Below are 26,118 nucleotides of genomic sequence, written 5' to 3'. Positions count from 1 at the left end.
ATTTGTTAAACTACTTACTTATACAATAATTTTAAGTTTTTGGCTTTTAAAGAATACTTTTTGTTTTAAGTACAATGTAATAATTTTAACATTAAGTTTTCTAATAATCAAAAGTAACTTAAACGTTCTGGTCAAATAAATAAACCAAATGTAGTAGTAAGAATAAAGCAGTTGCGGTAAAATTTAACAAGGATTACAAATCACTGTTCTAATCAGCAAAACTCTAAACTTTGTTTAGACAAACTTTACATGAGAAGTGTAAAAAAAAGCTGTAACTCTAACCTTAGCTATTACTAGTTGTAACAACGTGCATGTTTTATTAGGATACATTAATAGTACAAAGAAAGATATACACACTTATGGCTTCTTTCTGTAAAATAATACTTACATTAATCTTTTACTAAAAGTCAACATTAGTTAATTGAAGAGATTCTAGGATTACTAATGTTATTTTTAAAACACTGGAGTTAGTTTGCTAAATTGAAATCGTATTCCATAGAAAAATGTCTGTTTTGAGGCTTGGGGAGGATATGAACATAGTGCAATAAAGTAAAAATAAAATTAACACTAAAAGCACTTACGATGTTTGCTAATTAGGCTGACGATATTTAAAATCATGTTTGAAAAGTTAAAAACAGAACAAATCATAGCTAGAACCATGCCTTTTCCCCGAAAAAATTTCCGGAACAGTTGTGTGTATAAACCTTTGTAGAATTGTCTATTTTTCGTGGTTAGCTGGGTTCATTTCAGGTGCATGTCTACTGCCAGCACACCAATCACAGCCATCCAGTACGGAAGCAAACAAGTCCTGAATGCTTCAGCCAAAATGGAGCGATGGCTTCTCTCGCAAACGGCCGCCAATTACAAGGGAACAACCGCTAGCGCGGGCATACGTTATTGCAGTCTTTTAACGAACGATCAGATAGTAGTCACAACGCCTTACTGAGAGGCAGCGTAGGCTCAGACTTATTGGGAGTGTTTCTACGCACAGAGGTCCGGCGCTGGTGAAAGTGGCTTCCCCTCCCACTCTTCTGGAAGGCGACGCAAGGCCCCTCCACCGCTGGAGCAGGGCTCCAGACGGCCGGCTCTGGGGCAGTATCTCTCCGCCGCAGCAAGCAACATGTCCTGTCTCAACCTCGCGTGCGCCTTCCTGATGCTGGGCGCCGCGTGCTGCCTGGCTGCCAGCGTGCAGGTACGTTCGTACAGACCCTCGACCATGGCCCGACCCATGCTGGTCCTCTGCCCATGGCCCGTCTCTGCAGACCCTCGACCATGGACCGACACTTTTCCACCGCGCCCACGCCCATAGATGGCACGCGATTCGCCGAGCGTGACCATAAAGTCAGCTGGTTTGTTTACAAATGGCACTTACAGAGATGCGACGCGGTACATAACTTAACCGCCTTGAAAACTATTTTTATAATGTACAAACTGCGTACGTCCTAATCTTTTACAGTTTTATAGACGAATAAAACGTTCAAAGTTGGTGCCACAAATTTAGTTCTGTGCAGCCCATTAGCTTAGCGTGCCTCAAGATTAGTCTACAGACATAAGAAACTCGAGGAAAAACATCTTCGGTCTTTTTGTAATACTTCAAGCCATGAATTAATTGTACATACTTACAGTATCGGTACCAACCCTCTGGCGTGAACCAAGTTTTTGAGCACCTAGCATAAATCCTAGTGGTTTGTAACCCTCTACAATTTAGGATTTGCATTCAGCAGGATAAAGTTTCGAAACCGGGTTCCAGCTATCTGGAATTAGTTTTTTATTTGTTTTCCGAGATCACTCCACGAAAATGCTAGATTTGTTTCTTACAATATGCCATGTCTTGTTCTGGTATGCGTACGCTGCCAATGGCGTTTGTGAATCGACGAGACGCTAAGCCCCATAGAAAAAAAAAAGTGTTATCTTCATTTATTTATTCGTATGTTTGGAAGTATAGTCTGCGTGTTGAGTTTGTCTAAAACTCTACACAAGCAGAACATACTAAACATTTCCAATATATACGTATGTACATTTAGAGATAAAATATTAGCAAGCACAGGTAAAAAAAGTTACAATAACTTTCTAATTATCACAAATATCATTTTTCTTAACAAAATGAGATATTTCCATAATTTGTTGATACATCGCTGGACTTTTTCGAATGACAAAAATTCGTACCAAATAAGTAGTCCAACATAAAAATATACTTCATAAAGTTCTAGGATTATTTTATACTACACTTTTGGCAGTAGGAAATGATTAAATTTGCTTCAAAAAGTTAAATCGCTAGATATTTTGAGATATAACAAGATATGAAATTGTGTTAGGTTTGAAATAGGAACTATGCTTATTTGAAGGTACTTCATAGTCAAATAATGACAATGTATGAGTTTAAATTTTTTTCATACTTAATAATACCTAAACTTAGCTATTTATTTTTTATTTTGAAAACCACAATGGAATCGGTGAGTCACTTTTGGCTTCCTGTTCATGATTTTACTGCCCCTGACTGCTCTGTACTGATAGGTATTCATCATTGCAATCGATTCCAAATTGACTTAAAATTTTTTTGTGAAGGTAGCTTGAAAGCACTTTTCTTACCATTGTGGTGAACATCAACTGATTAGTACCCAAATTACCTTCATTTTTCACATTGGTCAGTCGTTACGTCCACTGTCAGTCACGTGCTTTTAAGCTAATAATAGGACAATTATTTTTTTCCAGTAGCCCCCATCCATCAAATTATAAGTGAATTTAAATAAGAAACGCCCTCGACATGACGATATGAAAACAGTTACATTATGGTTTACGAACAACACAGAAGTCTGTGTCCTCGTACGTATTTGTCCAGCGCTAGGATCCGTAGCTCACGATTTTGTGAATTCAGTACAACAAAAGAAAGCAAACACTTTCAAAAATTTTCCTTATCTACAAGTAAAACATCCACCGTCGCCCACGCCTTGCTCTTTGATGTCTCCGAGTGCTGGCAAACGATTTTACATCAATCTTAAAAACGACTCCCCGCCAAGAATGCATAAAATATTGACACTGGTGTGTCATAAATCAGCCCACATGGCCACAGGTTGTCAGGATAAACGAGCCCCAGAAATAGTCAAACTTATCCGATAATTAGGATTTTACTAACATCACATCTTGCTGAAAATCTGCCCTAAATCTTTTAACCCAACATAACTCACGAGACATAACTACCTTTTACAGAGTTTATACTTACAGTTATTTTGAGGAAGAAAAAATTTAAACACGTAGGCTCTGTTTTCTGATTATTTTAAGTTACACTTATAATCAGTTAATTTTTATATCAAAATGTCTTGTTTGTTTTTTAAAGAAAAACTAAAAATCAATTGTTAAAAATTACATTAATAGATCAATATTCTTAAACTCTAGACTAAATAGTTTATAGAATATCTTATTTATTACAGAAATAGTTTGATAACTGCGAAATTAAAATATTGTTACGCAGCTGTCACACCGATTGTCACGAACAACGTCTTGGTTCTCCAAGCCACAACACGATGTTTTACAGATTCACCTGTGCGAGGAAACGAGTTTGAATCTCGCGCCAACTATTCCTGTTTTCGATTCTTCGTGACTTTCCGAAATCACTAGGATGATTCTTTGCCATCTATCATGGCCAAACCCTCTCCCCAGTATTCCTCCGCGGCGTGGTATGTGTGTCCCCATATATGTGCTGACTCGGGGGTTCTTGGAGTGGCAGTTGACAGAACTCGCTAGTGTGCCGATGTTTCCAGCATCCAGGCAAGATACGATTCCACAAACGTCGAGTCGTCACGTTAATGGTTCTGATCACATTATTATTGCTTCGCCTCTAAAGCTGGAGTCGCAATGCCAGGACGAACACGACACGACAAATTAGATTATACGTCATACATCGTTCCAGTCCGACAGAGTTAATAGTATAGGGTCACAGTACCACGGTGACGTGAACACCAGAGACATGTAAGAATGCAGACCTCCAGCAGAGAGGCGCGTGTTGCAGAAGCGTGGCGTGGTGTACCAGCCGGCGGGCGTGCTCCTGGGGACCCGCCCCCGCGAGCACGAGAAGCCCCAGGACCTGAGCAAGGTGCCCGGGGTGGCGGGGGTGGACTACCCCATCTACCACCGCGCGCCGCCCACGAGCTTCTACTGCGGCGCAGTGCCAGCGCTGCCCGGCATCTACGCCGACGTCGAGACCGGCTGCCAGGTACTGACCCGCTCGCTGCATTCCCTCTGCTGTACATGGGCCCCACACTGCTGCTGCGTACTCCCGCATGGGGCGAACCCTTGCTGAATAGGCCTTTTCCTTCAAAACACTGATTACTTCCCTAAGCACTCGTCCCAGCATGCCCAGGGCCTGTCTTCTCTTCTTGAGAACCTTCTCTATGTGCTTTCCCCCCCCCCCCTTGTCATCCCATCAAAGGTTTCCTTGCAGCACTATCCCCAATTATTTATAGCTTGAGGCCTTATCTATCATGTTTCTCCTCTCAACAACACACACGCGCGCGCACAAACACCCCCCCCCCCTCCCACACACATAAGTTTTGATGCTTTCTATTTTGCGGTTTAATTTATAATTAAATGGGAACACATAAATTACTAATATTGTTTGTGTCCTGATACTTCGACTATGCCGGTTTTGATACAACATTGATTTAACAGAACTAAACTTTGAACTGACCAATAAATGCTTTGAGGGTAAAAGAGTCTGCAAATTTTATGGTAACATAAACTAGCCAGAATTTTCTACATATAAATTCAACGAATCATTAAAATTGCAAATTGAACTAAGTTATTATTTCATATTTAATTACGTATCTAATTCTACCGATAGTAGCTTAAGTTTAACGTCTACAGTGTTTGTAACTGAAGACGTCGTTATTTGTTAAATAATTTTATAACTTCAATAAGAGTTTATTCAAAGTTTATATGATCCTTCAAAGTAATCTTATATTTACACCCTAGCACAGGGCCGGCGCAACCAGTCTGCCAACCTAGGCAAAAGTCACATTTGAAGCTCCTCCCATATCTAAGGTGACCACCTTTGCGAATTCAAATTACCGGACACTGTAGACAAGAAAAAAAGTCACACTTTTTCATACAAATTCATACCCCACTTTCGATAACACTATGTCAAATATAAATATAAAAACCTATAACTATAATATATTATGTAGCCAAAGACTATGAAAACATTAAATTCAAACGTCATCAATTAATAAATTAAAATTTAACTTAAAAATAAAAGTGCACTACTAATGTAATTTATGAATGACAGCAAAAAAACGAATTGATTTTTATACTATGTCACATTGCAGTCACATTAGTCATTAGAACGGAGAAGCCAGAAGGTAAAAATTAAAAAAAAAAATTATTGGCTGAACTTTAACATCATACCTTAAAATTAAAGAGTTTAGCAAAGAGGTTACTTACAAACGGTCAATTAAAGCCTTTAAGGCTCTTGAAACTATTAGAAAACTTATTATTTAAATAATAAAGACCATTTATGAACAGAAAATTAGTCGTAGTTTTTGTTTTGTTATATTAAAATTTTTAATATTGAAGCAGAATTCAAAATTATAGACTGCGTAAACTTTTTGCTGTGTTACTTTGCTAATTCCAAATTTTTGTGAATAATTTTTTTTTTAAACTAGTTTATAGAGTTCAGTCATGAAGTACCAATCTGTTCGGGGGGGGGGGGGGGGGGGGGGGTAAGGGGGTTGGAGGAAAAATACTTTTTAGTGAGCGACCAAAACATAATTATGTAGACAAAACAATACTTTGCCAGTCTATGGAAGAAAAAAACCCTATCATGTAGAAAATACCTTTCACCAAATTTGCAACTACACAAAATTCGAAGTGCCTGGTCAGTGAAAAACCGTAATAATCGCGGTAAAGTAAAAGCAATGACATTAAAAAGCGTAATACAAAATAAACAAACAAAGAAAAGCAGGCGATATTAAGACTCGATAACACTAGGAAAATTTTCGCATTTGCTAAACACTGTTGTTAACGCAGTACTCTTACATGAGGAATGATTTGTCAACTCATAATTATTGAATCTTGATAAAAAAAAATTCAGACGTAGTGTGAAAATGTTTTAGAAATGTGAAAGTATAAAAAAAAGCCTTTTATTAAACAGTTTTCATCTAGTACGTAATTTTTTCACGATATACGTTAGCTAACAGTTATTTTTTAAATGAATGTACTTAAAATTAGTTTTAATACATTAACTCTTAAAACATAATCATATAGATAGAAACAAAAAATGTTTCGCTTAAATATGTTCTGGTATACAACAATAGTTATCTTAAAGTATGAATTTGAGTTTACCGTTACATAGGCCTACTATGTATAAATTGATTACAAATTTGATGTATACACTTGATATTTTTAAGTGGTCGTCAGATTATTACTAAGGATTCATCTATTCCGTGATTTACAGTTAAGGGTAGTATCTTTACAGATTATTTTACAGATTCGTATGTCTCGGTTTTCTAAGTTGTGCTTTATATGTTTTATTATATTCTGATATTTTCACTGGTCTAAATTATTTGTGAATTTTGATTTTCGTCAAAAACGGTTTCATTTCCCTAGTAAATCAAGTATGAAAATAACAATTAACAAATTTAGCGAACCTCTGACATCATAATTACTCAACTAGAGGCGTTAAAGAATAATTAAAATAATATTTAAGTATTTTTTTGCCTTTTAAGTAAACTTAGATGATAAAAATAATACTAAGAAATATTTTGTGGTGTTTATAATTAATTATTTGGAAAATTTGTGAGATTAAAATGCATAGAGCTCAAGAAAGCCAGATTCATATAACAATAATCTCAACTGTTTATCAATATATTTTTTTATTCCACACTTAAATGTAATTAAAGTTAGCAAGGTGTCAAAATTTAAATAAACATTTTAATTTAAAGCGAAATAAGTTATGGAAAGAACACTCACATTTTTTGCGAAAACTTTTAGTGTGGCAAGAAATGTCTTGAAAAACTGTAGTTATTTATTGTTATGGTAGATAAACACACATTTAACTGACCACGTTCAATTATTTTAAAAAATGGTGCAAAACGTGACTACAGGATATGTCGAAGAATACCAAGCACTCGCAGTTCCCCGCGAGATACAGGTGTTAACGCTGCTTCCAATGTGGAAAATGCGGTGTGCACGTAAGCTACTGTTTCGGCATAAAAACGTGAAAGGTCCAGATTGTTATCTGCCCTGGTCGTAAATACAGCCAGACCCGGTAATATCGCTGCATACGCCGAGAGTGTGGCAAGCCTGTTGGCATTCGCGCGATGATTGATCAGTTTTTTTCTTTTACTTTCACTGGCGTCGTGCCTGCCCGCGCACGGGTTTCGGCGGGAAAAGAACACAAACCGGTACGGACCTGTTACTCGGTACGCCTGCCAAGTTGAGTAAGCCCACTATTAGGGGTTCTATAATAACGACAATTTGCCTAAGTGTATCTGTGGCACCGATGATTCAAAAAATCGTAGCTACAATGATAGAAATTACAGTATTTACAGACATTTCAAAGAATAATTCACCTCAAACAAACGAAGGGTTCTTTGCAATTTCAGATGGCTGGATCTGACTCGCCACTAGATGGCGCAGCTACGCATCAACTTCTATACCGTTCAACCGATCACCATGAAATTTTCTATTTATAGATATTTGAACACGGATATTATTTTCGCGATATCAATTTCGCTATAGCTCCCCACAAATAGTGGTCTTTCATTTTTCCAAATTTTATCTAAAACGCTTTATAGATTCTAGATTACATAAAACCAACCATTTTAGATAAATAGAGGTAAATAATAAACAGTGGTAGGAAAACGTCTGCCGGGTTCTGCTACTACCACATATTTTCCCTGAGTGTTACATTTTGAATAATGAGTTATTACACAAACTTAAGTAATTATAGCAAGTTAAAACCTCATTCATGCCATAACTAAAGTTGCGTCTATGATTTACTACCTATAAGCAGAGTCACGAATTTTTGGCGGATTCTTTTCGCTATTGCCTGGAGCTTGGCTAGGCTAGAATCAACTATTATATACGTAATCAAGCCAATATTATTTTAAGTTTCTTATAGGACGACAACAAGATCAGAAGGTTTTCATCCTTTAACCTGGGTATAATGCCTGAATGCGTCAACACTCCTGTTTGTTACTGAATCAGTGTCGGCCAGGGAGTTAAATAAAACTTTGTTTCAATAATTCAAGAAAAGCAAATAAACACATGCTTCAAGTCTGCTTTTCTACCAAACGAAATCGCGAAATAATTGTAAATGTATAAAGGTTCAGTCTGTATTTGACTAACAAACAGGCTGTAGATTAATTACGAAAACATAATTTGATAACATATACGACTTACTGTGACCGACAGACTGGTTATTGAAAATAATAAAGTATTTAAGGCGGAGAACTGAAGAGTTTGGATTATGTTTAATCGAAAATGATCTCCAATCACAGTAAAACTAGAGTTCATTGCAGTAATTGCAAATAACGCTTTTATTTACTACAAATTCTGGTGACATGTTGTACCTCCAATTACATAATATTACAAAGGTAGTAAATTTTGGTTAAATTGATTTATATGCTTAGTGTATTATCTGAAATAATTTCTACATTATTTGCCATGAACTAGTTTAGTTGTTCGGCTCCAACTTCGCAGGTGCAAATCAACTTTGGGAAGCAACTTAGACAGTAAGTCGCATATATGTATTCAGTCCATTTTCTCGTGACGAAACTGCACCTGGCGTTCATCGGTCAAATACGTACTCATTCTTTACAGTCGACTACAGGCCAGTTGCTCCGCGAAAAGTGCGAGTTGCGCAAGCGGCCGCCAGGCGCGGGAGTGTCGACATGCGCGAACTGGAGCGCGCGCGGGTTCGCACCGCGCAGGCGGGGCAAGGAACCGAGCCAGGGCCGCGCCAAGGAGGTTGGAGCTCGTGTGTGTGTGAAACCTCCTTGGGGCGGACCGGCCGGCCGACAAGACGTTGCGCAACGCGAACCCGGTAAAAGGGCAGGTGTCGCGACCTAACGAGCGAGCAGCACCGTCAAGGATGTAGCTGTCGGAGGAAGAGCACAGGTGCGTTCAACGACTATAACTTAAAGACCGGAAACTCAACTTTTTGATGTGTAAACATCTTAGCTCTCGGTATACGGCATTTAGTAATCGAACGGAGGTGGAATATAACGGAAATATGTGATCTCGGTGCTGCCATCTGTGGCGGATTGCGCGAACCAAAGTTCACACAGTCAAAGGGAAACTTTATAGTATTAACTGTTTAATGAATTTGAATAAGGTGGGCACTATTCTTTGTCGAAAATCATATCCAAAGCCAGTGTTTAGTATTTTTTCAAGTCTGTTTCGTTTTTATCGGGGCCGTATCGTATATTTCGTCCGCAAATCAAATGTTTCCATAGTTGCCGTAGCTGCTTCTGTAACGAATTCTAGTGGTGGGTGTGGAAACTACGTGTAATTCGCTTCAGGAAATGTAGTTGAAAACACAATTTTCGTATATTTATCACGCTCGTTATTATTTTAAAGAAGATTACGTTAAACTTCGTGACCTAATTTCGTATTAGAAATTTTCTAGCTTAAAACCCGGACTTCGCTCACGTAATTTCAGAGTATTGCTGAAATCTTATCACTGAAAGAAAAGTATGTGATTAATTCCAAACATTTTTATTAAATAATTAGACACATTAAATTGCCAGGTGCATACAAAATTTATTTCATTACAACACTGTTCAAAAATTATTATTTTTTTAAAAGTAGATTTTCGTAGGCCTTTTCAGTTTTTATTTCAGATCAAGTAATTTCAAAACTTCTCTTTTATAGTGTTCGAGTATATATTTTACCTTGATGACATTACACTTGATTCCTTTTCATTTCATGAGGTAACCAATTCAAAAAAATTGTTAAATGCTCACCTATTTCATTTTAACTATGATTATGCTATAGTTTAAACTAACACTATTATTTACTATGGTGAAAAAATGCTTAGAATAATTAAATAATTTCACCTTATCCCATTTTTAAGGTAATTTGATACAATCACATCTTTATTAAAAATAAAAAGTACAGATATAAAAATTTATTATCCAACATGTTAGTTGATTCTTAGTTTGATTAGTATTACTTAAATAAAATCCCTAAATTTTTACCCCTCTCCTCTTTTACCACACGGATGCCCAATAAATATTCAGAACTAAGTAGTAAATATGTCAATATCCGTTCACCAAACAAAAACCAAACTTATTCCGTTTATTTTTCTTTTTAACGCAGATGTGAATTCCAAATAATTACAATAAACTTGTGTTTATATTAAGTTTTAATTTATCTAGCCATTACTGTTTTAATAGATGTCACAATTGTTTTTTCAATATCTTTAAATATTATTAACCCCTGTTACAAATTAAGAGGTGATATTTAGGAGAACATTGAATAAGAGAAGGTAGCTAAATGTATTTTAGTTATTATTTTTAATATCTTAAATTGAGATTGATATCAGAAGATATAATTTTTTAATGTTCAAACCAAATTAAAAATATTTCATCATTTAAATGTAGAACTTAAGCAAATTGTGAAAAAATATATGGAAGAATTTCCATGTTTATAACTAAAACCAAATAACTTAAATCCTGCTTTGTTAGCTTCAGACACATTTTCATAATACAAAAAAAAAAAAAAACATTTGACCGCCTTTTCACGCCTTTGTGGTCGAATTTAGAAAAGTATTAACGGTAAAAACATATTAAATCATAATTTTGTACGTGATTCTTGCTTATTTCTTATATTTATCTTAATTTGCTTGGATATATGATTTATTACTATCAAAACTAACGTGCCCTGTTTCACTGGTTTTTGGGTCAAATATAAAAAAATGGCAAAACTTTTCTACGTAATTAATTATATACATTATTTAGGCTAAGATTCTTACAACCAGCTTTGCTTGCTACGGAGATTTGAATTTTTTATGATAAAATAAAACTTACTCCCTTTTAACACCCTTAAAAGAATAAATCCGGAAAATTTAAAAAATTTGTTAACTCTATTCATGGGCTTAATATTCATTCTTGATTTCTAGCCCTTAATTCTAGTTTAGCCCTTAAGGGCGGGATCATGAAAATAAGTTAAATAATATAATTTGTTTATTATTTTTAACATTAATTTAAGTCTTACTTAATCATTTTCGGAGATAACGATTTTGTTTTTAATAAATGAAGACATACCCAGTTTTCAACCCCAGTAAAAGACGAATAATAATGAAGGCAAAAAATAAGCATTACGTATCTATAGATGCAAGTTTTTTTTTTTAGTTTATGACTTCTTACTCTAATTTAATTTGAAGTTTAAGTTTTTTTTTAATTTTAGAAACACACCTACTCCTTTTACATAACTTAGGGTTCAAATTTTGCGAAATGGTACAATTATGTTTGGTAATTTTCGTATATTTATTATTGGTACCCAAAATAATTTATTATGCTTAATTTATTTCAGAGTTGCCAAATAAATGTATTTATTTTCAGGCATTTCTTTTTAGTACAAGATAAAATACCAAATTAATTTTTAAATAGTTAATTGACAAATAATCTAAGAGTAGCATGTTTTGAATAGCTTGAAACCTTTGCCTCAGTTCACTCATAATCCGATCTATTATTTGTATAATGGGCAGTCTGAACTTTTTTCTTCTTAGTATTCATAGCTTTCATCTTCACCCTTTTAATTAACCATCCGCTTCTTCTTTCTGCCCGGTACTCCTTTAAAATGATTATCTATGTTAAGGTTTTCTACTATTTCTTTCACTTCTCTGATTGCATTAGTGAAACTATTTAACATTTCTGATTATAATTCTGATACCAGACGATTAATATGTTTTGCTGATAGATCAATAGTGATGTCCTCTCTTTGGAATAATTTATTGACTATATCAATGCGGCTTAGTTCCTTATGCCAATAACAAGAGAGGACAATGAATTCAAATGTTCTGAAATTTCCTAGAGAAAAGAAGTTGTTTTCATTTTTCTATCAGCTGTTGTAATTAGGCTGGTTCTGAGATCATTCAAAGCATCTATAATTTTGTCTAGAAGCTTATATATTACAGCTACATCTTCCCTCTAAGTCTACCATATGGTATTGCTTTGCAGTTTGAGAGATAGGGAAACATGTTTCACTAGAGCCTCCCATTTATTGGTGGAGGAAGCAAAAAAAATTGTATAGGCAATTAAGTTGGCCCAAGTGGGATTCTGCCTCTGGTGATAACCTAGCAGTATTAACACTAAGTTTAGTGAATGTGCTGCACTTGGCACAAAATACGCCAAACTATTTACTTATTTGATTCGAGATTGAACGCCTTTGTACACACCAGCCATGTCTGACCTGTTATCATACATCTTACCTCTGCAGTTTTTAATATACAATCCATCATTTTTAAACTTTTCTAAAATCTCTTCTGAAAGAGCCAATACAGTTTTCTCACAAATTCTCATAAAATCAACAAAACTCTCCACTATTTCAGGGCCATTTTCGGTGATCTTCCCATAATGAAGAACTTCAGTCATTTGTTTAAAATGGCTTAAATGGGGCATGCAGTCAAATATAATATAAAAGTATTTAGAAGCTTTGATTTTACTAACTATATGTTCTCTTATTTTTCCAGCGATAATTTCCAAAAAACTTATTTTGAAAATAAGGATAAAAGAAGCTGACTTGGCCCTTTTTATGGAGTATAATGTACTCTCTAATTTGGGTTGATAATGAGATACCAGCTCTATTTTGTTTAAAATCTTACCACATCTAGGGTAACCAAAGTCTAGGGCTTCATCAGAACCTCTTAGTGGACTACCTAGTTTTGCTAAATGTATAATAACAATAATTATTTCATACAAAAATTCGTATCCAGTGTGTTTCCCCCTGTGCTATTTGATTATTTATCAATACCAGATCCTTTATTTAAGGATAATTACAATGTTTTCCACGGACAAAACCACTTTTTTTGATTGAGGGAATTTTCATGCTCAGGAATTCTTTCACTCAACTTTTTCCAATGAGTGAAACCTTCCTCCTTGGCCAAAACGTTTTGTTCAGAGAACGTGTAGGTAAAACGTTTGCATGGTACACAAAACAAAGCATTTTATGATTGACTGTATGATAGCCATGTTAGGTGTACCTTTAGGCCACCAGGCAAAGTTTTGGTGAACCAGTCTTGGGAAAATTTCTTCCATCTCTTTAGGTGTTACTTAGATCAGACTCTACCTTCCCCGTGTTGAATAATCCTGAAACTATAAAGCACATTTTTGCATCCTAAAAGAATGCAGGCCATTTCCACTGAAATCAAAATGAATAGCAGGTTCACCCTGGAGGAGGTCCTTTGTCAGAATTTTAGAATCTGAAAGGAAAAAAAAGCTTTTTATGTACCAACGATAATCGTAAAATGCTGTTCAGATACAGAGCGTGGTTGGAACTCATCTTCATAGATGACTTGCGTTGCTGGAATTTAAAGTTCTTCTCGCTGGCTTCTTGCCTTCCTAATCTCTGTTTCAGTTTCACATATTTGAAGTGAATAATGTTCTTCAGAATCCTAACTGCTACTGCTGCCATCTACAAAACAAAACCAATGTAATTAGACATATTTATTCAATGAGTAAGTATAGGTATGCGATTTCTGTGTAGGCTTTGGTATACTACTTTGAAACCTGAATTTAAGCATTGTCCTGCGTAGCCGTCTATTAGAAAAATATTAATTGAGCGAAACTGGTATATAATAAAACAGGTAATGTTTTCGGTGAAAAAATATTATTTTTTTTTCAAAGGAATTGGAATTATGGTCTTTTTTTAACCGACTTCAAAAAAAAAGAGGAGGTTATCAATTCGACTGTATGTTTTTTTTTATGTTTGTTACCTCAGTACGTTCGACTGGGTGAACCGATTTTGATGATTCTTTTTTCATTTAAAAGCTGGTGCTTCCCGTGTGGTCCCATTTAAATTTGGTCCAGTTCTGACAATGGCATCCATGAGAAAATCATATAAGTCTTAAATTTTCATTAAATGTATGCGCGACAAAAGGACGAATAATTCAATATCACGCCAACCGATTTCGATAATTTTTTTTTATTGGAAAAGACGTACTTCAAGGGTATTTTAATGAGAGTTTGGTTAGGTTCTGATCATGGGATCCATGACAAAGTAACGGAACTCTTCAATTCTTAGGAGCCTGCCATGGCCCTAATTAGCAATAGCAACATTTTTTTTTAAGTTTGTTATTTTAATTTCATTTAATTTGGTTAAACGTGACTTCAAGAGGTAGTTCTTCAAGACACATATAAGACACGACTAACACGGGCCGATACTGGTACATGAATCTATAATGATCTGTATAATGAAGAAGCACATTAACATATATTATTATTAAAAAAACACTTCATACCTGTATTTATATTTACGAACTTAAATTAAAAAGTATAAAATAAATAATACTTCAGAGTCCCTAAAAATGAAAAAAATAAACAAACATTTTAACAAAAAAAACCGACTTCAAAATAAACAATTCCAACACAAAATAATATGCACTAAAAAGTAAAAAAATAATTGTGTATTCTTCTACAACTTAATAATCAAATTACTTTTTCTACTCATCAATATGTATGTACGATCTATGTGTTTACCACGCAAGAAGGTAGGTAGGTACCAACCCACTTCAAATATAACTCAACACATACCTATGAATAACAAACAATGATCAACATGTTTTATAGAGTTCTCCTAAGTAAAATGAAATGAAAAATATTAGACTACTTAAAAGTCAATCAAATTATTACGATAATATAATGTAGTTACAATTATTGTTATTTTTGAAGTCGGTGTCAGCCAAGTATGCTAGTTTATTTGTTTCTTTGGCTGACACCGACTCCAAAAATAACAATAATTGTAACTACATTATATTATCGTAATAATTTGATTGACTTTTAAGTAGTCTAATATTTTTCATTTCATTTTACTTAGGAGAACTCTATAAAACATGTTGATCATTGTTTGTTATTCATAGGTATGTGTTGAGTTATATTTGAAGTGGGTTGGTACCTACCTACCTTCTTGCGTGGTAAACACATAGATCGTACATACATATTGATGAGTAGAAAAAGTAATTTGATTATTAAGTTGTAGAAGAATACACAATTATTTTTTTATTTTTTAGTGCATATTATTTTGTGTTGGAATTGTTTATTTTGAAGTCGGTTTTTTTTTGTTAAAATGTTTGTTTATTTTTTTGTAGATGTACAAATGTGAATCATTTTAGGTAGATTTCTAAGAAATACTTAATCTATTAATCGTTACCATGGTGCGAATTCAAAAAAATTTTTAAATATAGTTTTTGCTTTCATGGTCCATAGATGCCAAAACCATTGTCAACTCAAAAGTGTGTGTGTATATATATATATATATATATATATATATATATATACACATACATAAATACACATACACACATATAAACACACACGATACATTTTTGTGGACATGATAACTGCTGTAATTTTTCACAAATCACTTCCAAACTGATACATAAAATATTAACATGGAAAATCTCCGGCGAGTTCATAAAAGAGCAATATCTGACCAAACAGGTAGAAATGTGTAAGGTTTTTTTTAAAAATAGAAAAATTGCCATAACTCCCAATATATAATGAATATCACATCTGTTTGAAAGTATTATAAATCGTATGAGTAATACCAATAACTTTTGTCTAAAAACATTTTTGATATTAACAACCATAACTACAAGGGGTGGTAAAAACAATCATAACTCTGTTCGTAGGCACACCATCGAATTATTCCAATAGTAAAGCTATGTGTAAACCGTTCCCTGAATAGCTTTTCAGTATTAATTGTACAGATAATAAACATGATAGAACAACATAAAGTCAAATTGTTGAATATTTGATTGTATTTTCCATTGTTTGAAAAAAATTATGCTTGAATGAAATAGCAATTAAAATATAAAAGTATGCATCGATTTGCTTAAGAAATACCCAGTATTATCTCGAAACAGTATTTAACATTTGCAAAAATAACCATAGCTATGTGTTGTGCAAAGTTACATTACCTTCCTTGTAGTATTACAAACTATTTCTTGGCAACTGGTTGACTCTGTTGTAAAAGTACAGAAAGGTAGTCGATGGTTGGTCGGTGGTTGCCGCAGGCCTACCACGTGTGCCATGACGGCCGGGAGGGCGAGCAGGGAGCCACCTTCCTCTGCACCAACGGCACCCTGTTCAACCAGCTCGAGTTCACCTGCGACTGGTGGTACAACGTCAACTGCCCCGAGGCGCCGACCCTCTACAGGTGAAGTGCCAGCGCACCGAACCAATTTAGTACTGCCAGACCTGAAAAAGGATTTGTCATGCTTTCTTATATTCTGAATCTTTAAAAACCATTAGATTCTGTATATTTTGTAACTATTGGATTCTGAATCTTTAAAAACCATTAGATCCTGAATATTTTGTAACTATTGTATTCTGAATCTTTAAAAATCATTGGATACTGCATCTTTAAAAACCACTGGATTCTGACTCTTTCGATACCAATGGTTTCTGAATATTTTGAAATCATTGGATTTTGAGTCTTTTAGTACTATTCAATACTAAAACTTTCAATAACTTTGTATTATAAATCTTTCGATACATTTGGAATCGATAGAATTGACTTGGCTGAGAACCGGAATCCACAGAACAGTTTTAAATTTTCCCTGCAAATTGTTACTGTTCAGTTCTACCGAATGTGTACAGGAGTCTCTAAAAGTGCTGACGAAGCTTTTCTCAAGCATCATTTCCTAAGTTAGCAATTCATATTGAAAACTTAATGCTTTAAGGCCCAAGATAAGGTGACTTGTGTCCCACTGAGGTGATTTGGTTCCGATTCCCGGTAGGAACATTATCTTGAGCCTGTGGGTTTTCACGGGGTATTCCCGTATTCATTGTATTGTAAAATATTTCAGTAATAAATGTGTATGAAATCTGCCTGGAAATATTAGGGACATTTTCGTTAGCACGTGGAGTACCACCTGCATTACTTATACTGTAATGAATTATTACTGTGGTTATAATCATTGTAATGCGTTATTTTTCAGTCTGAATCTTGACCCTCTGAAGAACCCGTACTCGCCCAAGCCAAAGCTAGTGGAGACCCCGATAGCTGTGGTCGCTCACAAGTGAAATATCTGACATTCCTGTCTTCAGTTGGCCTGCTGAACCAGAAGTATTTGTGTTCATAAAAAAAATAAGATGTCGTTGCAGCTAATTTAATTATTGATTTGATTCCCGAAATAAACTGTAAAAGTCAAACTCTGTATATTTATAAAAAAAGTGTGTTATTTACCTGTAATATTTATTATAAATAAAATTCATTAAAAAACCAAAACCTGTTATGTTAGTTTCACACTGTTTTGTTATTTATAAGCCACACTAAACATTAAATATTTTTAAATCAGAAGATTTGATGGGGCACTGGGAATAAACTATCATAAATACACCTAAGATATAGGGTTTAAACCCATGACTCAAGAGTTAGAATAAGCACGCTGATCCATACACCACCAACGCCAGACAATTACCAAGTACATGAGAATGAGATATTATGCACGAAAGTTCATCCTGCTCGCGTGAGTGATTCGCACTACACACTCCAAAATGACATGTAGTATAACTAATGATCGCCAGCTTAAGAGGCCCACGACCTGGGCACACATACGGTGTGCAGAACTTAAAAAAAAAAACCACACAATTTCAAAACTGCTCAATATATCCTAGTGGTGGCTGTTTATGAAATGTTTTTAAGAATACACCGAAGACTTATAAGTAGTTCCATTTCCGTATTTCATTTTTATACTGTATTTTTAGAAGAGTGAAAAGGGTTAAACGGCATTTTTAAACATGAAACATACTGTAAAGATTTTTGAAAGAACCCAAGGGCCTTGTATTACACCTTTATCTTCATTTCTCCTATATCTCATGTTATGGTTACCAATCAAATTTCACAGTTGTCTTACGCACAACGAGAAGTCTGCGCACCAGTTCAGAGCCTTGCGCTTAGAAGAGATACCGTGCTAGAAGCACCAACGAGCGTCACACTTATCATCCCGCCTCACACATATAACACCCCTGACTAGACGATGTTTAATGGAATTAGCCAATCAGAATATTCGCTGCAAAAACAGAAACCGCATGAGGGAATGGAGGAGTTTTTGATAGCTAAAATAACTTTTAAAAACGTGAATAGTTAAGTCATATGTTAAATAACTTTTATGAAAAAGAAACAACATCCATGCTATAATGCAAAGAATATTAACATGATTTAAAATGGCTGATGTTTTAATAATAATAAATAGCACAAAAATAATACCTTCAAATTTTCTATGAAGCACAAGGTGCACTAATTAATTTTTAAATTGGTTTAAAGTTTGACCTTGCTCAGTTTAATAATAAACTTTATAAATTAAAAAAATATATTTGAAGTTATGTCCACTTTATTTAACGACGAAGAAATAGATTGATTGCAATATTTTTTTTTTCTAAATATATATACACACACACACGTACACACACCTACACATACAGAGAGAGAGAGAGAGAGAGAGAGAGAGAGAGAGAGAGAGAGAGGTTTGGGAACGAAAATTTGACAGGGCCTTTGGTGTGACAATTGAAAACAATTTTTTTTTTTGCCAGGAGCAAGGGCTAATGTGTAACTGAGTGTGATGCAACTGAAGTTAATAAGTTTACAAACTCAGCATTAGGTATAGCCAACTACTGAACAACTATAAACATGACCAAATTAATTTTGTTGGTTTATTTTTTCCCCCCAGATAATTGTCACTAAAATAAAAAAAAATAAAAAAGGTCCTGCACTTTTGACACGCAAAAAGTGTCATGTATATATTGCTCCATAATCAGACAACGTTATTTCAACATCAAAAGACATGGTTTCCGATCTGGAATGTCCACAAATCTTAAATCTCGTTTAAAATTATGTTATTAATAGAGGCCAGACCGATGCACACTATTTTGAAATAGCTAAAGCATTGATACAGTTAATCATTCTGTTTTTCTAAATAAACTATTTAATTTTGTCAAAGTGATATTCGGATTAGTTGGTTTAATAGTTATCTTAAAAATGTAATTTCTTTGTTTCTACTAGAAACTGTGATTCTAGAAATTTTAAAGCTAGCTCTGGAGTTACTCAGGGTGGAACTTTGTCACCTCCATTGTTCAATATATTCAAAGGATATCTCCCTTGTTTTTAACCACGCTTCTGGTGTTTTATTCACTGATGATCTTAAATTTTTTCGGAAAATTACTTTCTGAAATGACTGTTTATTACTTGATTTAGATATTAACGAAATTAATAATTGGTGTAAATCAAATCTAGTAGCCTTTAAGAAAGAAAAAAACTGAAATCATTTCCTTTATAAGAAAATCTCTACCAATCAAACACAATTACCTTGCAGATAACATAGTTATTCCAAAATCCCTCCTCTTTAAAAGATTTAGGAATTATTCTCGACTCTAAATTAGACTTTCATTACCATCTAGACTATTTAATCTCTAGTTACATAAGAACCCTTGCTCTTATTAAATACATTACTTATTGTGCTTCGACTACTGATTCTATTTTATCACTATACACTTCTTTAATAAGATCTAAACTGAAATATTCCTCAATAATCTGGAATAGTATTAACTTAACTGATAGTAATAAAATTGGAAAAAATTATACATATATATACATACATACACACATATATATATATATATATATATATATATATATATATATAAATAAAGATAATCCATTTGATTATTTATAAACAATTTTCTCACCCAAATTTAACTTCTCTCTTTGATCGGTGAATTTATTTAGATCGTCTCTTTGTTAAAAATTGTTATAATTTAAAAATTAATCGTACATATGTGTAAGATAATAATAGCCTAAGAGTTCCTATATTTTACAGTCACCTAACTTTTTCTTTCTGTATGTTACATATACATAATATTTTAAAAGTCTAATAATTAATTGTAATAATCTTTACATTCTCTAAGTTATATATATATATATAAATAAATTAGTTTGTAAATTAAACTTAAATATATGAAAACTAATTGGGTGTCTCAAAACAACAAAAATTTATATTCCATTTATATTCCATTTATGTTAAAGCTATGTTCCTTTTAGATGATATAATTATTGAAGTTATACTTCTAATGCGACTTCCAACAAGGTTGCGTTAAACGTTTAACGCTACCATGAAGAATAACGCTACCATGGAGAATTATTTGCATGCAATTAAAAACTATTTTTTAATGATCCCAAAGAAGTAGGCCTATAACTTCTCACTCGCGTACCTAAGTAGGCTACACGCACCCATTTTTTTTTGAAGTTATACTTCTAATGCGACTTCTTACAAGGTTGCGTTAAACTTTTAACGCTACCATGGAGAATTATTTGCATGCTATTAAAAAATATTTTTTTATGATGCCAAAGAATTATAACTTCTCACGCGCGTACGTAAGTACACGCACCCATTTTTTAAACTTTATTATCTGTCTTGTATGTTGCGCACAACTTTTAGACTCACTTTGAGTATTATTGTGCATGTAACAATGTATAAATAAATAAATAAATAAATAAATAAATAAATAAATAAACAAAGAACTGTTCACAAAGTACTCATAAAACTAGAAAGCATGGATGATTGGTAGCATTATTGAGTCTCAGTTGTAACATTGCAAGACTCTGCCCTCCCCAGCTTTGCAGAGACTTTTTACGACAGACTATTCCTCCAGTAAGGCATATATCAGCTGATTTTCTACTTCAAGGTCATGGTGACCTATTCTTGTATTTATATTTTATCGTTTGGAATTTTCTTGTAAATAATTTTTATATTTGATTATTTTTATTTAGAAAATTAGAAAAGCTTTTTAACTGTGTTTTTACTGGTTTTCACATTTCTGGCTTGGTTACTGTTTATGTAAGTGTGATTTTAAATGTTTTGTTTCATATATGTTTTCTATTTACAATTATTATTTTACGTACTGGTATGTGTTTCATAGTGTGTTTATGATATTAATAGAACATAGGACAGTTGGTTTGAAGGAAGGAAAAAAGAAAGAAGGATGCCCGATGCTTGTTACAAAGTTACATGCAATGGATACAAAAATGGGAAGCCAAAACCAAAAAATTATCTTTTTCAATGACCAGTGTCCAGCATATCCACATCATGTTGAGCTGAGGAACGAAAAGTTAGTATTTTTTCTTGATAACTGTACCAGCCCCCTGCAGCCCTTAGACTAGGGCATACTAAACGTGTTCAAGGTGAAGTACAGGAAAAATGTTAGAGCAGAATGCTTTGTGTATGTTTTAATCTAGGAAAGATCCTAACACCATGAAGATAAATGTTCTAGATGCACTTCGTAACATTGCCTATTCTTGGAACAAAGTATAGCCAGAAACTATAGCCAACTGTTTTGAAAGCTGATTTATTTTGCTCTGGAGAGACTGGTGTTGAAAAGTTTTCCAGTAATAAAAAACTTGATGAAGATGTAGCACAACTTCAAGCTGGTGTGTCATTCGGCAACTTTGTATAAGTAGACGATGATGCAGTAATGACTGAAATTGAAAACCTGAATAACATTCCAAACAACCAGCAGAAAATGCTTCTGTTGACTGCCAAGATAGCAAAGAAGACGAAGATGATGAATAACCTATTCTAACACTGAGGATAAGTTAGATTCGAATCTGAAAAATTACCGGATCGTACCATAATTATCATACACACCTTAAAACCCCAGAAATTCATTCGCGCAACAACAGGCTAAGTCAATTCCTTAAATTAATGTGTATAAAATAGGAAAAAAAAAATTATATATGCATGTTCATGAACTTAGACGTGTTAATGAAATGGTTTTCAAGTCAGATCTTCAAAATTAAATTAAAAAAATGTTTAATTAAGATAAATAATATTCGAAACAAAGATTCAAATTTGAAAACAAGAGTAATTTTAATATATACAAAAATTAAACTAGACAATGGTTAAACATTCGGCTTGGTGCAAACGTTTAAGGACACCCAAATGTACACCACACAACCTTCAGAACAGTGATATATGGCACCATGACTTACCACGTGTACCCCTTTTTGGTAAGAGAATGTTTTTATTTCAGACTTGTAAATAAATTAATAAAAATTAAACTAGACTATGTTGCAACATTCTGCTTGGTGCAAAAATTTAAGGAGACCCTTGGGTACACCATACGACTTTCAGATATGGGGTATATGGCAAACATTTTACCACGAGCCCCCTTTATGGTGATTGTGTATATTTTGATCAGACTTGTCAATAAAAAAATTTATAACAATTAAACTAGACAATGGTGCAACAATCGGCTAGATGCAAACGTTTAAGCCTTGGGTACACCACACAACCTTCTGAACTGGGAGATTTGGAACAATTTTTGACCACGAGAGCCCGTTTGTGGTGATTGTGTTTATTTTTATCAGACTTGTCAATAAAGAAATTAATTATTTAAACTAGACAATGTTGCAACATTCTGCTTGGTGCAAACATTTAAGAAGGCCCTTGTGTACACCACACAACTTTCAGAACTAGGGGATATGGCAAACATTTTACCACGAGCCCCCCTTTGTTATGATTGTGTTTATTTTGATCATACTTGTCAATAAAAAAATTAATAACAATAAAACTAGACAATGCAGCAAATTTGGCTTAGTGCAAACATTAAGGAGACCCTTGGGTAAACCACACAACCTTCAGAACTGGGGGATATATCGTACCATTTTTTACCACGAGCCCCCCTTTATGGTAACAGTGTGTTTTTATTTTAGACTTGTTAATAAATAAGTTAATAATAATTAACTAGACATTCGTGCAACATTCGGCTTGGTGCAAACGTTTAAGGAGACCCTTGGGTACGCCAAACAACCTTCAGAACTGGGAAATATGGCACCATTTTTTACCACGAGCCCCCCTTCTTGGTGATACTGTTTTTGTGATTAGACTTGTCAATAAAAAAATTAATAACATTTAAACTAGACAATGGTGCAACATTCGGCTTGGTGCAAACGTTTAAGCTGACCCTTAAGTACATTACACAACCTTCAGAACTGGAAAATTTGGCACCATTTTTTAACACGAGCCCACTTTAGTGGTGATTGTGTTTATTTTGATCATACTTGTCAATAAAAAAATTAATAACAATTAAAATATCTTTGGTGCAACATTCAGCTTGGTGAAAACGTTTAAGGAAACTGTTAAGCACACCAAACAACCTTCAGAACTGGGGGATATGGCACCATTTTTTACCACGAGCCCCCCTTCTTGGTGATACTGTTTTTGTGATTAGACTTGTCAATAAAAAATTTAATAACATTTAAACTAGACAATGGTGCAACATTCGGCTTGGTGCAAACGTTTAAGGTGACCCTTGGGTACATTAGACAACCTTCAGAACTGGAAATTTTGGCACCATTTTTTAACACGAGCCCACTTTAGTGGTGATTGTGTTTATTTTAATCATACTTGTCAATAAAAAAATTAATAACAATTAAACTATCTTTGGTGCAACATTCAGCTTGGTGCAAACGTTTAAGGAGACTGTTGGGCACACCAAACAACCTTCAGAACAGGGGATTTGGCACCCATTTTTTTTACCACGTGCCCCGCTTTGTGGTGATTGTGTTTATTTTTATCAGACATGTCAATAAAGAAATTAATAACAATTAAACTAGACAATGGTGCACATTCGGCTTGGTGCAAACGTTTAAAGAGACCTTAAGGAACACCACAACCTTCATAACTGGGGGATATTACACCATTTTTTACTACGAGCCCCCCTTTTTGGTGATTGTGTTTATTTTTGATCAGAATTGTCAATAAATAAATGAATTAAGATTAAACTAGAAAATGGTGCAACATTCGGTTTAATTCAAACGTTTGAGGAGACCTTCGTGTACACCACTCTACCTTCAGAACTGGGAGATATGTCACCATTTTGTACCAGTAGCCCCCCTTTGTGGTAAAAGTGTGTTTTTATTTCAGACTTGTCAATAAAAAAATTAATAACAATTAAACTGGAAAATGGTGCAACATTCGGTTTGGTGCAAACCTTTAAGGAGACCCTTGGGTACATCAGACTTCCTTCAGAACTGGGGGATATGGCACCATTTTTTACCACGAGCCCCACTTTGTGGTGATTGTGTTTATTTTTATAAGACTTGTCAATAAATAAATTAATAACAATTTAACTAAACAGAGGTGCAACATTTGGTTTGGTGCAAACGTTTAAGGAGACCCTTAAGTACACCACACAACCATCAGTACTGGGATATATAACCATTTTATTTAACACGAGCCCCCCTTTTTGTAGATAATGTTTATTTTGTTCAGAATTGTCAATAAATAAATAATAAACAATTAAACTAGAAAAAGGCGCAACATTCGGCTAGGTGCAAACGTTAAAGGAGAACCTTGGGTACACGTCACAACATTCAGAACTGGGGGATATAGAACCATTTTGTACCACGACCCCCCTTTTTGGTGATTGTGTTTATTTTTGATCAGAATAGTCAATAAATAAATAAATAAATAAAGATTAAACTAGAAAATGGTGCAACATTCGGTTTAATTCAAACGTTTAAGGAGACCTTCGTGTACACCACTCTACTTTCAGAACTGGGGAATATGTCACCATTTTGTACCACGAGCCCCCTTGTTGGTGATTGTGTTTATTTTGATCAGACTTGTAAATAAATAAATTAATAACAATTAAACTAAACAGAGGTGCAACATTCCGCTTGGTGCAAACGTTTAAGGAGAACCTTGGGTACACCACACTATCTTCAGAACTGGGGGATATGGCACCATTTTTTACCACGAGCCCTTCGTTTTGTAGATAATGTTTATTTTGATCATAATTGTCAATAAATAAATAAATAACAATTAAACAAGAAAATGGTGCAACATAGGGCTTGGTGCAATTGTTTAAGGAGACCCTTGGGAACACCACACAGCCTTCAGAACTGGGGGATATGGCACCATTTTTACCACGAGCCCCCCTTGTTGGTGATTGTGTTTATTTTGATCAGACTTGTAAATAAATAAATTAATACAAATAAACTAAACAGAGGTGCAAAATTCCGCTTGGTGCAAACGTTTAAAGAGAACCTTGGGTACACCACACTACCTTCAGAACTGGGGGATATGTCACCATTTTTACCACGAGCCCCCCTTGTTGGTGATTGTGTTTATTTTATCAGACTTGTAAATAAATAAATTAATAACAATTAAACAATATTGAAGTGCAACATTCCGCTTGGTGCAAACGTTTAAGGAGACCCTTGGGTAAAATACACTTCCTTCAGAACAGGGATATGGCACCATTTTTTACCACGAGACCCCCTTTGTGGTGATTATGTTTATTTTGATCGGACTTGTCAATAAAAAAATTAATAAACGTTAAACTAGACAATGGTGCAACATTCGGGTTGGTGAAAACGTTTTAGGAGAAACTTTAGTACAATTAAATACCTTCAGAACTGGGGGATATGTCACCTCATTTTGCCACGATCCCCCCTTTGTGGTGATTGTGTCTGATTTATTTCAGAATTATAAATAAATAAATTAATAACAATAAACAAGGAAATGGTGCAACATTCGGCTTGGTGCAAACGTTTAAGGAGACCCTTGGGTACACCACACAAGCTTCAGAACTAGGGGTATATACCACCATTTTTTACCACGAGCCCCCCTTTGTGGTAAGAGTGTGTTTTTATTTCTGACTTGTCAATAAATAAGTTTATAAACGTTAAACTAGACAATGGTGCAACATTTGGCTTAGTGCAAACGTTTAAAGAGACCCTTGGGTACACCACACTACCTTTAGAACTGGGGGATATGTCACCATTTTTTGCCACGAGCCCCCCCTTGTGGTGATTGTGTGTTTTCTATTTCAGAATTATAAATAAATTTATAACAATTAAGGTAGACAATGGTAAATTATTCGGCTTGGTGAAAACGTT

General features: G+C 34.4%; 1 protein-coding gene across 1 annotated transcript; it reads left to right on the top strand.

Moving 5' to 3' along the window:
• The first annotated feature begins 1,100 nt into the window (after positions 1 to 1,100).
• On the top strand, positions 1,101 to 17,448 carry LOC134533480 (U-scoloptoxin(01)-Cw1a). The gene is made up of 4 exons (XM_063371005.1): positions 1,101 to 1,192; positions 4,007 to 4,210; positions 16,232 to 16,374; positions 17,159 to 17,448. Exons 1-4 carry the CDS (start codon positions 1,121 to 1,123, stop codon positions 17,241 to 17,243), a joined length of 504 nt encoding a protein of 167 aa, XP_063227075.1. The 5' UTR covers positions 1,101 to 1,120; the 3' UTR covers positions 17,244 to 17,448.
• Positions 17,449 to 26,118: the final 8,670 nt, after the last annotated feature.

This window comes from Bacillus rossius, chromosome 6, assembly GCF_032445375.1.
Source record: "Bacillus rossius redtenbacheri isolate Brsri chromosome 6, Brsri_v3, whole genome shotgun sequence".
NCBI lineage: Eukaryota > Metazoa > Arthropoda > Insecta > Phasmatodea > Bacillidae > Bacillus > Bacillus rossius.
Note: the sequence above shows the minus strand (reverse complement) of the source record. Positions and strands in the feature narration are given on the sequence as shown.